This window comes from Nasonia vitripennis, chromosome 5 (assembly GCF_009193385.2).
Source record: "Nasonia vitripennis strain AsymCx chromosome 5, Nvit_psr_1.1, whole genome shotgun sequence".
In the NCBI taxonomy this organism is placed as follows: Eukaryota; Metazoa; Arthropoda; class Insecta; order Hymenoptera; family Pteromalidae; genus Nasonia; species Nasonia vitripennis.
Window position 1 is genome coordinate 4,798,964 of NC_045761.1, and position 15,095 is coordinate 4,814,058.

At 50.0% G+C, this 15,095-nt stretch overlaps 1 protein-coding gene across 1 annotated transcript; it reads left to right on the forward strand.

Annotated features, from left to right (window-relative positions):
- The first annotated feature begins 7,395 nt into the window (after positions 1 to 7,395).
- Positions 7,396 to 10,026, forward strand: LOC116417727. The gene is made up of 2 exons (XM_031932458.1): positions 7,396 to 8,317; positions 9,411 to 10,026. The coding sequence occupies exons 1-2, from the start codon at positions 8,210 to 8,212 to the stop codon at positions 9,798 to 9,800; spliced, it is 498 nt and encodes a 165-aa protein (XP_031788318.1). The 5' UTR covers positions 7,396 to 8,209; the 3' UTR covers positions 9,801 to 10,026.
- The last annotated feature ends 5,069 nt before the right edge of the window (positions 10,027 to 15,095 follow it).

Consider the following 15,095-nt stretch of genomic DNA (forward strand, 5'->3'; position numbering starts at 1 on the left):
AAGCTCGCGACTTTTCTCGATTTTTCCCCGACGACGACGAGTCTAATTTGTCTCTCGTCGCGAGGCCAAACGAAAAGGCGCGAAAGAGAGTGAGAGAACTTTCGAGACACGACTCTTTGTCTTCGTCGAGCCGCGCGCACGACTCTTGGAATTCCCAAGCGCGTTTGCTTAATCGAGGCCGTATAGTCTCTCGGCTAAGAAAAGCCGAAGTTTTATATAGAAGTCGATGCGTTGCGGACGATTCGAGATCGGTGATGGAAGATTCATCGGAGTCTAATTGCGTCTCGTAGGCTATAGCTCGTCTTACTTTATTATTAACAAGGACAAAAATTCTTCCCTCTCTGCGACCTCCGATTTCCTTTCCATAACGATTTTCCCGACCCACCTCCGCGAGCTCTCGAATTTTCCGCGGCGACTTTTCTATAGCTCCGGCGATTATTCGTTTATATCCCCGGCTTTTCCACCCTGTTGTACAGTGGCAGTCGCAAGTCGTCGCGCAGAGCTAAATATAACGACTTGTAATCCAACGACTTCGTTTCGCGATCGACAAAAGCCATAGTCCTCGTGGTTATCCAGTCGACGAATTCTCCGCTTTCCGTCGAGGCGTGTGAGAACGGGACGTGAAAAATGAATTTCAACACACTTGAGGAGAAACGTTTCTCCTCGATACATACTTTCGGATGCAACTGTACGGCGCAGAAAATATAACGCAGAAGTCAGAGCGGTAGTCCCTCGCGCGACACGGGGGGGTTAAAGATTGACGTTTGATGAGGCTCACACGCCCTCGGGCCGTTCCGCCGTCGTCTCTTCGACTCTCTCTCTCTCTCTCTCTCTTTTCCTTTTTTCCCAGCTCTTTCCTTCGCGATTCCAAAGCTCTCCTCTCCCGCGGCAATCGGCTTGAGTGCGACGCCGATGCCAAGCAATCGATATACAACTAACTCGGCTCTCCTTTTATGCCTTTCTTCGCGCAGTGCAAAAAGTTCTACTGCTCTTGTTCTCCAATTGCTTCGTTAGCATCTTATGCATAACAAAGCGCACTCGCACACTCGATCCATTTCGCTAAATATATAAACGCGATGCGCAGCTGTCTCGAGTCCAAGTATTGCACAAAGCGCCTCGGGGGAAGGCGAAACTTCGCGGCGCGAAAATCTCCTAAAGGAAGCTCGCGAATGGCAAGTATGCGGAGGAAAATAAAGTTAACTCGAGAAAAATCAAGCCATACTGCTCTGTACGTACAGCGTAAACGGGAGCGTATTGTTCAACTGACTCGCGTGTGTGTGCGGCGCTTTGCCTATATGCTTATTTATGGGGAAGCGATTCGAATGCCGCGCGCGCGCGCGCCGCGCGTAAGTGACTTTCTGGAACTTCTCCAAGCCTTTTCTCGGCGGCGGGGATTTCATGGGCCGCAAAAATCGTCTCGAGTTCTAGTCTCTACCTCTTTCTCTCTCTCTCTCTCTCTCTCTCTCTCTCTCTCTCTACCTCTCTCTCTCTCTCTCTCTCTCTCTGTGTTCTGTACCAACGAACCCGCCCCGAGCGATGCTTCCTCGGCTGCGCGCATCTTTTTAAACCCGCTTGGTTTTTCCAGTTGATTCCGTTTTCTGCTTCGAGGGCTCGTGCCTCCGGCTTGGATTTTCGAGGTATACCGAATCCTGGATACATCGCAGAGCAGATCATTTCGTATAGTCGCCGGATGAATTTTAACACGAGACACGCGAAATTTACGTAACCAAATAGCATCGCGATGATATTTGGCGCTTTGTTGTACAGATCGTCCTCTCTCTGAATGGCTGATCAGCTTTGAAATTCAACGTTGGAAAATTGTTTGTACGACGAAATGAATTTCCTTTATTTGATAATGAATGAAATACGAGGATTCCTCTGCCGGAACCGAGAAATAAACCAGACGAAACGACCCTTTTTAGAGCATTGTCGTTTACTCGTCACTCCGTGAATATAGACGGGGAAGGCAGTCGCGTATTCTCTCTCCATTTTATTCGGCGACGAGTAATATTTTAGCACTCGGGCTTATGCATACGTAAACGATTACTGGGGCGTGTACATTTTCTTTTCAGCGCTCGGCCCTGTAACTGTTCCTATTAGCTGGTTCGTGCTGTTGCCTCGATGTGTATATCTATATATAGGCGTGTACACGAGCGAGCTTTTGTGTAGCTTGTTAACTGAAATCGAAAAACTGTAGTAGGGCATGGAGAACGAAAAAATTCGCTCATTTCTTCTACGCGAATATAGGTAGATTATTTGAAAATTTTTTCGCAAATTGAAAAACGTCGTTTCATCCAGTACATAATTGTTCTATTTCGAAATTTAAATTGAAAATCGAAGAGAAGGAACGACGGAGAGGTTTATTATAATATAACGGGCAATTTAACCGACGATTGAATATTCCATATTTCCTTCGATGTAATTAACAATTCAATTTCTTGCTGCGCGCGGCTCTCATTCAATATAAATAGAGTATATTAATGAGTCACGATTCGTTTAGCTCGGTATCTCGCTCCTGTAAAATCACAATTTTCCTTCAACTTCCAACGAATATCCTTATTAATCCTCAAAGAGCTAAGTTTAATCCCAGCTTCGACGCGTATAAACATCGCCTCTTCCAGTTCATCGGTCCAGAGGAAGGTATATACGGGATGAGTTGCAAATTGAAGTCTGGCCTATTTTCAAACCTGTGACTCCATAAACCTACTCCAGTCAAGAGACAAGGAAGACATATTTTATATCGGAGTAATTGAAATTCTTCGGCGAAAATTGCTTGAAAATTTCAACGAAATTCTGTACAAAGCGCTGATGAAACTACTCGAAAGCTTGTACACGCATAACTCAGCGCGTAATCAATCAAAAAGTTTCCAAGCATTCTCTCTCTCCTCTACTCGATTCTTCTCTTCGTCGCTGTCAAATTGCAAACTCAACGCGCATTCTTGATAAAATTATACACGAAGCGCATTAGCCTCTAAATAAAGTTATCACCGCGCAGTACACGAAGAATAGAGCGCTAAACGCGCGATTCCGCGCAACTGCGCGCGCGCGAGCTGCGAACTTTTATTCCCCGGGAAAATATGTCGGCCGTAAAAGCTCTCGCCCGAAAATATTCAGCCCCGGCTGAACATTCAATTCAGCCGAAAACGCGCGTGCACATACCATTCATATTCACGTGGCCGTGTTTAGTTCCCCGAATATTCTCCCTCATTTCCAGCGTTCGGTTATCGCCGACAGCCGCCAAGACGCTGCATGCGCGCGAATAATTCGCGAAATATAAACCCTCTCTCTCTCTCGAGGAAGAGAGCAAAGGCGGCAAGTCGTAAAACTTAACGCTTATCGGCGAGCAGTTTGCTTCGATGACAAACGAAGCTGGTGCGGCTGAATTCGAAATGCGCCAAACCGCGCACCGGATGTGCTTTATCGCGCGTTACAAATTCGGAGCGTAAGGTTTACACGCGTAACCGAGTTTTTCGAGGATACGAGGCTGATCTTCGGCGTTGATTGAATGTAGACGCTGGATTTGTCTTGTTGTCCGGGGCAACTATGCCCGAGCGAAGGAGTCTTGGTGTATTAGTTTTCAAGTTGTTGTGCTTATTTGCGATTGCCGACGACGATGCCGTCGAGTTTGTATACAGTTCGAGAGTACACACCGGCGTGTTTGACGTCGTTCATGTTTAAGTGTTGATTTTCAAATGTTTGCGTCGGACCCATCGATATAGTATTCGTGTATACCTGTAGCGGGATTGTTGATAATTATTGAGTTTCCGAGATATTCGCTATATTCTTGTTGTTGTACAAGCAATTCAGTGTCTCAAATATAGCGATGCAGAGTGTACTTTTTCTACGAGATTCCATTATTAGCGCATTAAAATTCACGGAAGCACTTAATTGCAGCCGGCGAGGACTAATTGGTCCGCAAAATCGTCGAACACGACGAGTCGATATTTCTTCGTCCTTCTTAGCTTTTCTTTGTACCCGTATACCAAGAATCCTTGTATTGACTCCATTAATTAGCCAACTATAGGCTTCTCGAAAGATATCAAGATTACAATATAATAACGCGACGAAGCTTACACAGTACAGTATAGGTAGGACGAAATTTGTCTCTCACCAAAACCTTCAGCTATATATAGGATAGAGAAAGCGAGCGCAGTAACAGCAGCGCAGCGGCGAAATTCCAGCTCTGGCTGCGCCTGTTCGCTGTTCGGAGTCGCGAACACGCGCTCAGCCGTCGTGATGTATGGCGCCGAGCACAGCGCGACCGGTCGTCGTCGTCGTCGTCGACGTCGTCGACGTCAAGCATCTCCAGCTGCCGCGGAAACTTAGAGGCGATTTACAGGCGGCTCGATAACCCCCTACGCCACTGCCGCCGCTGCTGCTGCTGCTTGATGAATGCGGCTTATCTCCCTCACGTGCGCGCGCGAGGCTTGGCCCGCTGTATATACAGCTATATAGCTATACACACCGGCTGCACCGGCTGTCAGCCGCTTCTTAGCTGATTTAGTCGCACTTGTTCTCTCTGTGTGGTTATAATACGACGCGCGTATCCGCGTTTTTTTTTTTTTACTTTTTACGATAACGACGTATCTATCCGCTCGAGGTTTCAGCTCGATCAGTAGATCACTGCCGGCTGCGGTAAGACTCGGTCGGGCTGTCGTATACAACAAAGAGAGAAAGAGAGAAAAACGAGCGGCGAGAGAGAGAGAGAGAAAGCTCCGTCAGTCGGCGGCTCTCGCAGGTACCGAAAATCCTGACAAGTCGGCCCGTCGCGAGCGCACTATCAGTCCTCTGGCGCCGGGGCGTCATTCCCCTGGGACTATAAGCTCGCGAGCTGGCTGTACACGCTGTGTGCCGGCATTTATTATTTCGCGCTTGTGTGTCTACGTGTGCCGGTGTGCATCCGATATATGAAGTGCCGAGCGCGAATTTACGCCCGGCCTCTTTGGGAGCTGAGCGTCTCTCGGAAAATATAACACATATATTTATATGACTTATTCACGGCCAGCCGAGTTTTAAGTGCGAGCTAAGAGATCGTCACGAAAAGGTGTACTTTGCACTCGCCGAGTTACAGAGCTCCTTAGCTACGCGCGTGTCATCCGTCTCGTGCGTAAGTGATCTCGTCGATTTTATTACACACGTCCCGGATCCCTTTGAATAAGAAATATACCCTGCAGCCGTCGTACAATGCGCCGCGTGACGCTCCGGAGCATGTCTCACTCTCTTCCTCTCTTTCTCTCTCTCTCTCTCTCTCTCTCTCTCTCTCTCTCTCTCTCTCTCTCTCTCTCTCTCTCGTGTTTCTCCGCGTCGCGCTTTCATCGAACGAGTGTACAGCCCCGGAGTGGGAGGACGGATTCGCTTTGAAATATAAACGAGCCGGAGATGTAGCGCCTCGCCCTCCCCCCGGCCCGTGTAAATCACGATCGTGCTTCGCAGCAGGAGACGCTTGATGCTCCGCTTCTTTGAGAGTCATTGGGAAAGCCGTAGTGGAGTGGAATACTACGAAATATATCTCAGTGTATACAATATGCTCCTTTTCGATGTACTAGATATCGAAGCCGGTAAGAGCCGAGCGATCGGTCTTAATCGGCGGCGAAAGTTTTCCCATTCGGTCTATTGTCCGCGAATAGGATCCTTCTTCGATATTCTCCCGCGGGTGGGGAGCGAGATAGAGACGTATAAAACATTCGAGAGGAATCCAATGGAAACAGTTAGTTGAAAAGTAGATAATTACCGGGTAAGAGGACCGCAAATATTTAAGAGCTAATATCTTGATTCCTCGGCGGTCCTTCCCGTAATAGCGTCGCGGAGGAGGATAATGACTTTCCGAAAATGGGTCAATTGAAAGCGCTCCTTTTTCAGCGCGTCGCGCCGAGACGGACAATTATATATGCGCTCGGAAAAGTTCTCCCGGCTTCCCTCGCGGTTATTACGACTCGGAGCGACGTCGTCGTCGTCATCTCAAAAACTTTAACGATCATTATATCCAAGTTTTCCCAACGAAATCTTTGCCCTCTTTATATTCCCCGAGCTCGCAGAGCTCCGCCATTGTTCGCGTCTCTGTATTTGTTTGCAAATGATGCGACGACGATGTGGACGTAAAGCCACAGTAGCTTTTTTTTAACGAGAATAATACACGGCGGGCTTTTCGAGAGAAGAAACACGCATACCAAAGGCACGCGTATATATGTATCGCAGCAAAGCGTAGCACCGGCACTTTGAACATCGGCTCGCGGGACAGGGTCAAAAGTGCAAAGGCTATATACCCATACCCACAAACAGCGTGTCCGCCTATGGTTCCTCTATCCATCTGAAATACCGACGACGTCGGCATCGGGCTTTGCCTCTATACATACACCTACAGGTATACGTCCGAGAGAGAGAGAGAGAGAGAGAGCAGCGATGATAATTAACATTCCTTTCGCGAGGCTCGCCTTATACAACACGCGCCGCTCTTTGCAGCAACGCCGCGCGCCGCGGCGTGTAGTCGGCATACTAAAGCGCGCCTCGGACTACTGCGGTGCGCCTCTACGACGAAAGTAAGTATGCGTACATATAGCCTTATAAACCGCGGCAAATTGCCCCGCGCGCGGCGCTATGCGCAGGTATGTATCTATATGCCGCGCGCTGCGCTGAATTATACCGCGGCTGATGGATTAATAATGCCGGAGAGTTTCCCGCGTATATCGTCAAAGTGCACCATGTCGGCGATAATTGATTCGCGTATCCATTGCTTGCGCGGGAATTTAACGGAAACCGATGACGGAGGAGAACCGAGTGTAGGTTCGGTTGGATTGGCTCGAGTGTCCGTTGGTGTAATTTAAGTGTCGTTATGCTAGAAAACAAGCGCGAGCGCTAAAAATGCAGATGGTGAGATACACCCCTATACAATGCATCAATCAAGAAACAGTAGCGACAGTTTTCGGAACGTTCTCTCCCCAACAGCCACCGCAGCTCCATCTACCCCAGGGTTACGAGAATTACAGTGGAAACCACCCCCGCCGATACCACAGGGGTAGAAACCTGCCCTTACCTACCCTCCGAGTCCCACAACGTGTACCTCCCCTCGATACTACCCTTATACCGTCGCCCCTGACTTACCAGTCACGCTCCGAAGCAAAGTAGGAAAATAAACAACGCGTAATCGCAACTGCCGGTATCTCGATTCCACTCACGTCTCGGCATTACGGCAGCGCTTCTACCGCCTACCGATAACCCCGGGATCGTTTGCACGATCGATCGTTCTCTCCGTGATTTAAAAATCCCGCGTCGCCGCCGTTGGATTTACGAGCTCATCGCGCGCGCAACGATTACACTACGTTATGCAGCGAGCTCTTTTGTTCGCTCGAGAGAGTTTGATAAATCGCGGGATGAAAGTTTCCCCCGGCATATACATAGTCTACATTGCGGGAATACATAGTTGGGTATGCATTGCTGGTCTTATTTTCGCCAGCGCGCCTCACGAGAGCGGAGAATTCAAATGCGAGCATAAATATGTAAGTGGATGCGTGTATAGGTGTGTGGACCGAGAGTGGCGTGTATTTTTGTCTATTTACAAAGCTTCTGACGGCTTTAGCCCGACACGGCGAAAAGTAATAAAGATCCCATTAGGAGACGGAACACACGCTCGTGAATTCGCCCAAGCGGGTGCGTATATAACACGCGCGACAACGGTTGGGTATACGCACGTCTACAACGGGAATCTCGTATGCGAGAGGCGTCCGCTGCATTATTACAAGTCCCGTCGCTGTGTGTGATGTAATATCCGATCTAGAAATTACACTCTCGCTCTCCCCCTACTTTGATGCACCGCACGATTCGCCGCGTGTATTAACGCCCCGGTCGCATATTAAATGATCCGAGCAAAGTCGATCGTGCGATTAATTCAATTCGCTGCGATGAATTTCGGAGAGTATGAGCCAAATCAAACAACACGTTATTACACAATCCAGAAGCATTTTTCCCACTTTTCCTCCTCAAACTGTCGCCGTTCGCTATACGATCGCCTGTCAGCTTGCAACAGCGGCTCTCCGATAAATCCCGGGACACTATATACTGGGCGGCATATGCGCGGCGGCGCATGGCTTTGCGAAATCGCCGAAAACGAAATCGTCGTCGTCGGATGCAACGTTCCTTCTCTTATACAGCGCGAGTGGCTACTTTGTATTCCCGTCGGTCCGTCGCATCGACGCTTCGGTGGGGCGCCCTATAAATGCAGCCCGATCCCGAACACCGGGAGCCAGTCGAATTTCGAATTTCGCGCGACGCCGCAGAGAGCAGCCGACGAGGGATAAACTCCGAGAAGGACACGAAGATGAAGGTACGTGATGCTTGTTTCGATTGAGCCAAGTATATAGTATAGTCGCATGCTACAATCCGTTACTGCACACACACACACACGGTGTAATTATACAGCGTCTTGCGCTGGGAGGATTCACCCCAGCGCGGTATAACACGAAAAGCACACATATACAGGTCCGTCGGGTAAACCGCGACGTATTTTGCGTTACACCCTGGCATTAGCAAGCGCGCACACATACACACACACACACACACAGCCGGTCATTGATTAGCCGCGGCTCGTGTAATCACGGACGATTTTGATTCGGCGGCCCAGCAGCTCGCTAGCCGCTATATACGCGTTGTTGTTTCTCGCAGCAGTTCTGGCTCTATAATTTAGGCGAGCTGTGCCGACACCGCAGCTTCGTCCTCGATGTCATTAGCGCCGTTGTTACCTGCGGGCCTGTGTGTGTGTGTGTGTGTGTATGCGAGCGATGCGCCGCCGCTCAATTTATGGCAATGATTCAAAAAGCCCGCCGCGCTGATAGGCGTCGCTCCCTCGGGCGGTTAATAGATTTCGAAGATATTGGTTACACGGAGAACGCTTTTTTTTTAATCGTTCGCGGAATATTCAGTTTACGTGTAATTGGCCGATATGCTCGGGGCGATTAATCGGGAAGTGGGACACGACGCGTTTAGCGCGGGCAATTTAACGACTGTTATGCGCGTCGCTCGTTGGATTACATTAATTATAGACGCTGCGCATCGTCGAGAGAACAATACACTGTGTCCCACGCCAACAGCTCGTACATGCGCTAAATGCTACGTACGTTCCTTTACTAAATTCGTCGCATGCATTATGCAACGCTGATTATTGGATCGCGTTGGAGCGCGCACGCGTTTTGCATTACGTGCGCGGTACCTGTGACCGGACCTCGTTACGCGCTAGCTCGAAAAACTTTGCCACCGACCAACTGCAGCGCGCGGTTACATACACAACGGGCCGAATAAGCCTGTTCTCTCTCTCTCTCTCTCTCTCTCTCTCTCTCTCTCTCTCTCCAAGACAAACAAGCCCGTCAAAGCGCTCTCGAGAGTAATCTCGACCGGACTAATTCGCCCCGTCACCTCCGCAGGTCGTCATCCTCCTCTTGACGCTCCTGAGCGGCGCGCTGGCTTACCAGTCGCGAGGCTGGCGACCTCCTGGCCCGGCCTTTAATCCCGCCCGACTACAACAGCAGCGGATTCGGCCAGCTCTGACTTACGGACCTCCGACGCACTCCGGCATCCCTACCACCGGAAGACCACTGCCAGAGCCGACCACGACGACGACGGAGAGGAGCATCGAGCAGACGACGCCCACGACGTCGGTGCTAGTCCCGGAGCCTGGTACGGCCGGGACGACCGAGGACTTTGACTCTAACCCAGCACTCGCCATCGCCAACTCGTTCGCCTTCAACAGGCCCATCTACGTCTACAACGCCGGCTTTCCCTTTCACCCGGCTTACACCTTCCTGCCGCAGTGAGCTGACGCGGCTTTAACTCATCGCGGGATGGAGATTTTTCTCACCTGGTCATTTTGCCGGATAATTAGCAGGAGTGCGAGGACAGCTCGTTCCCGGAGGGAAATTGCTCCACACGACCTCGGGACATTTGCTTGATTACCCTCGTGATGAAAAAGCTTCGAGATACCGGGTACGGTACACAACGTGTAAATACATATCTGTAATAAACGTAGCTCGAGAACTCGTACACACGACCTCATCCTTCCTTTCAGCAATTCACACGTAGCAGAGAGAAAAGAAAATTTTTTCAAACCCGATAAAAATCACAGCGCACGTGGAGACTCGTGCAGCAAGCGTAATGAAATTTTGACGAGACAGAAGTGAAGGAGGGAGCGCGCGCGCTCAAGAATTAAAAGTTTTCCGGGAGAAACGGGGCGTTATACCTTCGCGGAAATTCCATTATGACGTCTTGGCTTGGAAATTGGCTGGCTCCGATTTTCCCTCACGCTGCAGCGAGGGGAGAGCTCGAATATAAGGGTGAGATAAAGCGCTCTCTGGATTATATTCGTTATAAATTGAAGGCCGACTGCCTGCTGCGATTCTAATGAATAAGGCGCGTCGTGAAAATAAAAGTCTCGCTATATATTCTACTGTAATATTCGCGGGCAATTTAACGCCGACCCGTCGAAAAAAAAGCGACCGTTGTTGCCCAGTCTGACCGCAAGCTTTCCCTCTCGGTTAATAACTCAACAATAGCAGCAGCTCGCTGGTGCGCGCGTGCATCGGAGAAAAGCCATTTCTGCAGTCCAATTGCAACTGTCGGCCGGAATATCTGACGCTGACGGGGATTTGATAGAAAAATATCGCGAGCTTTAGTCGCCCCGACAATAGCGCAGCGTCCGCTCGTCGGGATACGCTCTTCCGGAACGGCGAGCTTCGCGTCTTTACAAAGCGTTCAATCCCCTCCATACATTCGTAATTGAAAGTCTCTCCGTTGTGTGTATATACAGCCAAGAAAAAGCTCGTCGTTCGTCCTCTGACCGATGGCTTTTGGAGTTCGAAAAGTAGTTTATCCGCCGCGCTCTAAACACGTTATTACGTACATGAGAGAGAGAGGCAATGAATATAAAAGTCGTTTAATTAAAGCAGACTATTTCACGCCCGCGAGCAGAGTCGCAGGAGTAAGTAATCCAAAGTCCCTTTCCAAACAAAAGGAAAGCCCTCTTTCACGCTCCGAGAGACTTCTCTATTCTCTTTCTCTCTTTCTCGACGACTGCGTTATGCGCCGCACTCGTACACAAACGGGGGACGGAAAAAGGCAGGTCGAGTTCATAATGCGCGGAAAAAGCACTTGGTATGTATTATAATACGCGCGGGTGGAAATGCCGAGAATTTTGCCGAGAAACAGCCGGCGACACACAATTAATTATACATCCTTCGCCTCAGCCTCTTTGGTCTGCCTTTGGAAAGCCGAGCGACAACCGAGGAAATCGCGTTCGGGAATCCGCGAGCGAAATATTTCATCTGGCTTCATCCGGTTCACGAGCTCCGGAGGGGGAAGAAAAGCTGACATCCGGAGCAACTCGGCTGATTTGGTTTCGCGCCGTAGCTTATTCCCTTTTCCCGCCCAGATCCAGTGGATTAGGCGTATGACTGACTGATACGATTTTTGCCCCGCGGAAATGAAAAGGGCGTCGTGCGCGGGTAAAATTTCCCCACTGAATATTTCGTGCGGTTCATCAACTTGCGCGAGTTGGAGAGCTTGCGGTTGCGGCGAGAGCTTTTTCCAAGGCAATTACCAGCAGCCACACGCGCCCGAGCTTCTCTGGGTGATATGGGAGAGCAGAGGCGGACCGCAGGCGTATATAATTACGCAAAGCAAACGGTCAAAAACAGACGCCCGCGCGAGCGTGAACCCTTTGTCTCGACGAGCTTGCAGAAAATAAAGCAGATTCCGAGGACGAATCGAGAACAAGGGTCACTAGTGGCTGGAAACTTACCGTATACGCAGCGGCGGTCAATTGAGGAGAGTGCACTGTGCTTTCTCTCTCTCTTTCTCTCTCTACCCACTTGACTCGCAGCTCGTCTTCGCTCGACTCCTAAATCGTGGCTGTTCTCGTGGCACGCAACCAACTCCGATTTTCCCCTCGTGACTCGAGTCTGCGATTAACGCCACTGTGTACGTGAAATCTAGAAAGAAATCAACCTACCACTTCTCGACGAGCCGAGGGAATTATCGCTGCGGCTTTAATTCGCATCCTAAGCACATCAGCGACTGGGGGAGTGAGAGCCGACAGCAACACCGCGGACATTTGCGTAATGACACGCTCGCAGCCAACGGCGCGAGAGAGCTTACAGCGGGCTCTCAGCTGCAGAGCGAAATCGCGCCTCTCTCTCTCTCTCTCTCTCTCTCTCTCACCCTCTTGATATATCAGCAGAACCACCAGCCGCCATTCTCTTTGTCTGCTACCGCTGCTGCTGCTGCCGTGTTGCTGCTCCGCGTCAACTTGCGCCCGTCCGCCACAACTGCGTGTACACGCCTCGCTTTTGCCTTATCCGCCGTCAGGCCTTGTTCGCTGCTCCCTTGCCAGTCGAGTTTTCAATTATTCCTCGCGCTGTTTTGCCCTCTCGACCCGCAGCTCTCGCTCTCGTCTCTTTGTGCGAAATCGTCGTATACACACATTACTCTGTATTAGCTGCGAGAAATCTCATTAATTAATCTCATTATCTCATTCGAAAGGGAGCTCTGGTCGTCTCTAAATATTATACCGATCCGCGCGTGCGTGCGAGCCTCGATTGGCTGTGCAAACCTATATGCGAGAGCGCGCGGACTATTCAAACAGCCCAGGCATATGTACAGTCCACAGCTATACGAGGGTAAGCATATCTCTGGGCGACGCTCTATTAGCCAGCTGTTTGACCGGCGTTCGCTGCGACGAAATCGACGGGAAAAGCAAATTCAAAAGTATGCGCGCGCACGGGGTAATGGACTCGTGCGTCTGCTGCGGCTATGCGAGCATCGCCGAGAAGCTCTGATCCGATAAGAGCAAGGGCTGCAGCTGTAAAGACGCAATCTCGCTCCGAAGATGCACTTTGAAGTGGCTTTCATCCGATGTCTGTGCATACCAAAGAACTGTGAGTGGATTCCTTCGGCGAAATCGATCCCTAAAAATACCTATATACACGCGAATAATCGCGCGAGCGAGCGAATCGGCTGTAATTGCGTGCGTGCGCTTTAACGAGGCCGTCGATTAAGCTTTCTCTCTCACTACCACCAGCGCAGCGCCTGGAAATGATCGGCGCGGCTCGGATTGAGCGCGCGGTTAAGCGGATGCTGCATGTGTAGCGCGTGCGAGAGACAGCCTCGCTGTGGTTGCGTGCAGTGTTTGCCGGAGTTTTGTTCATCGAGAGGAAGAGAGGAGGAACCAGGGATTACATACGCGGAACGAGCACTTGAGGCCGTTTTGTAATCATCGCCTCTCTTTTTTCTTCTGCATGCCCTCGGTTGCGCTGTGAATTAGGGATGAGCTACGGGAGTGTTTCTGTGTACACGACGGCCTTTATTCCCCGCAGAGCTCCCACGGCTGTGTATGTGTGTGTACCTGCATGCAAACGAAAAATCGATCCGAACAACCCTCGAGAAATAAGAACTCCCGCAGGATATTCCGTTTGCGTCTGCCGCATCCGTCCCACATACGAATTACCGGCGCGAAAAGTACGAGAATAAATACATTCTCATTACAGCGTATCGTCGATGCGCGATCAATTGACAGGTGGCAACATGTGTGGCGCTCGTCGACTTGCGAGTTTTACTGCCGGAGTGTCGATCGCGCTTGCAGTTTATACAGCAGGAGCCAAGGCGACGCGCCGGCTTTTACGGGTTGCAATATTCAAGCTTTCTCTCTTTTCCCATTGTTACTGCCGGGCTGTACACATAGAGAGCCGTCGCGAACTTTTCAGACGAATTTTCCAGACGAGCGTTCCGAATGTATGTGACGCGGCGCGAGCGCGATTTCGAAGTAATTTTATGGGGCAATTTGACGCTGTCGCTAAAGTTTTCCGATACATACAAACTGGAAGAGAGAAGCGTATGTATGCCTGTGCGTGTACGCGACGTATCGACAGCGATGACTGTTCCGTTTAAAAATGTCATGGATTACGGAGAGTGGATTCTCCGAACTACGAAAGCCATTTGGAACTCGCTCGCTCGCGGGATTATAGCATTATGTTACATCTAAACGCTTGCTATTTTCGCGCCATTATTATTCCAGCGCAAAATTCTGACTCTCGTTCGGAAAACACATTTAGAGCCTCCAAACCTCTAATAACTCCGTTCGCGCCATTTGGAGAGTCTCGCTAATTCCGAGCGCGCGGTACACTCGAAGCGCCTTTTTGACGACTGCGCGCGTGGATTTAGCCAACAGCAACGGAATTAGCGAGTTCGTCGTAAAAACCGAGTTCCGGGGCAGTTTGTCCATTTTGAGTCTGGAGATTACCCTTTATACCCCGGAGAATAAACAATCTACAATTCGCTGTTTACAACGATTCAAATCTCACTTGATTGTTCTGGCGCTAGGAAGGAAAATGGATAAAGTGTCGGGGTGTGAGTAATGAAAGTAAACGAAGCTTAAACTTCTCCCTCCTTCCCACTCTCTCTCTCTCTCTCTCTCTCTCTCTCTCTCGCTCTCTCTCTCTCTCTCTCTCTCTCTCTCTCTCTTCCTCTCTCTCGCGCAATAATCTAAGATCAGCTTATCCCCGTGAAAAGGAGTTATAAACCAAAACAGCCGGTATTAAGTGGAGCACTAGGTGAGCAGTACGTGCGCGTCTGACCTAATCCGACCCTTATCTACTGGTGATATGTGTACGTGTGTGTATATACCTCCTCCCCGAGAAAAATATGCCTCGGCATAAACTTCAACGTAAAAAAATCGCTCCGACTGATTACATCACGCATTCGTCCGAGAGAGAGAGAGAGAGAGAGAGAGAGAGAGAGAGAGAGAGAGAAAAGAGAAAAGTAGAGAAGAGGGCAGATCGATACGGACAGCTTGCTGCAATCTCGCGTAAACCACACAAGGACCACCGCAGCAAACAACAAGCGAGCGAGCGGCAGAGCAAGAGCAACAGACAGAACACAAGCGTTAAGCCCGAACTGATAATGTAATTACAACTATACGTAACACCTTTGCAGTGGCGCGAAAGTTCCGCCGCTGTTGTGTGTGTATAGGAGAGAGAGAGAGAGAGAGAGAGAGAGAGAGAGAGAGAGAGAGAGAGAGAGAGAGAGAGAGAGAGAGAGAGAGAGAGAGTAAGAGAACTGCT

Coding starts and splice junctions, on each gene's coding strand:
- LOC116417727 (XM_031932458.1), top strand. CDS start 8,210: ATGCAGCCCGATCCCGAACACCGGGAGCCAGTCGAATTTCGAATTTCG. Junction 8,318..9,410: donor AGAAGGACACGAAGATGAAG/GTACGTGATGCT, acceptor TCACCTCCGCAG/GTCGTCATCCTCCTCTTGAC.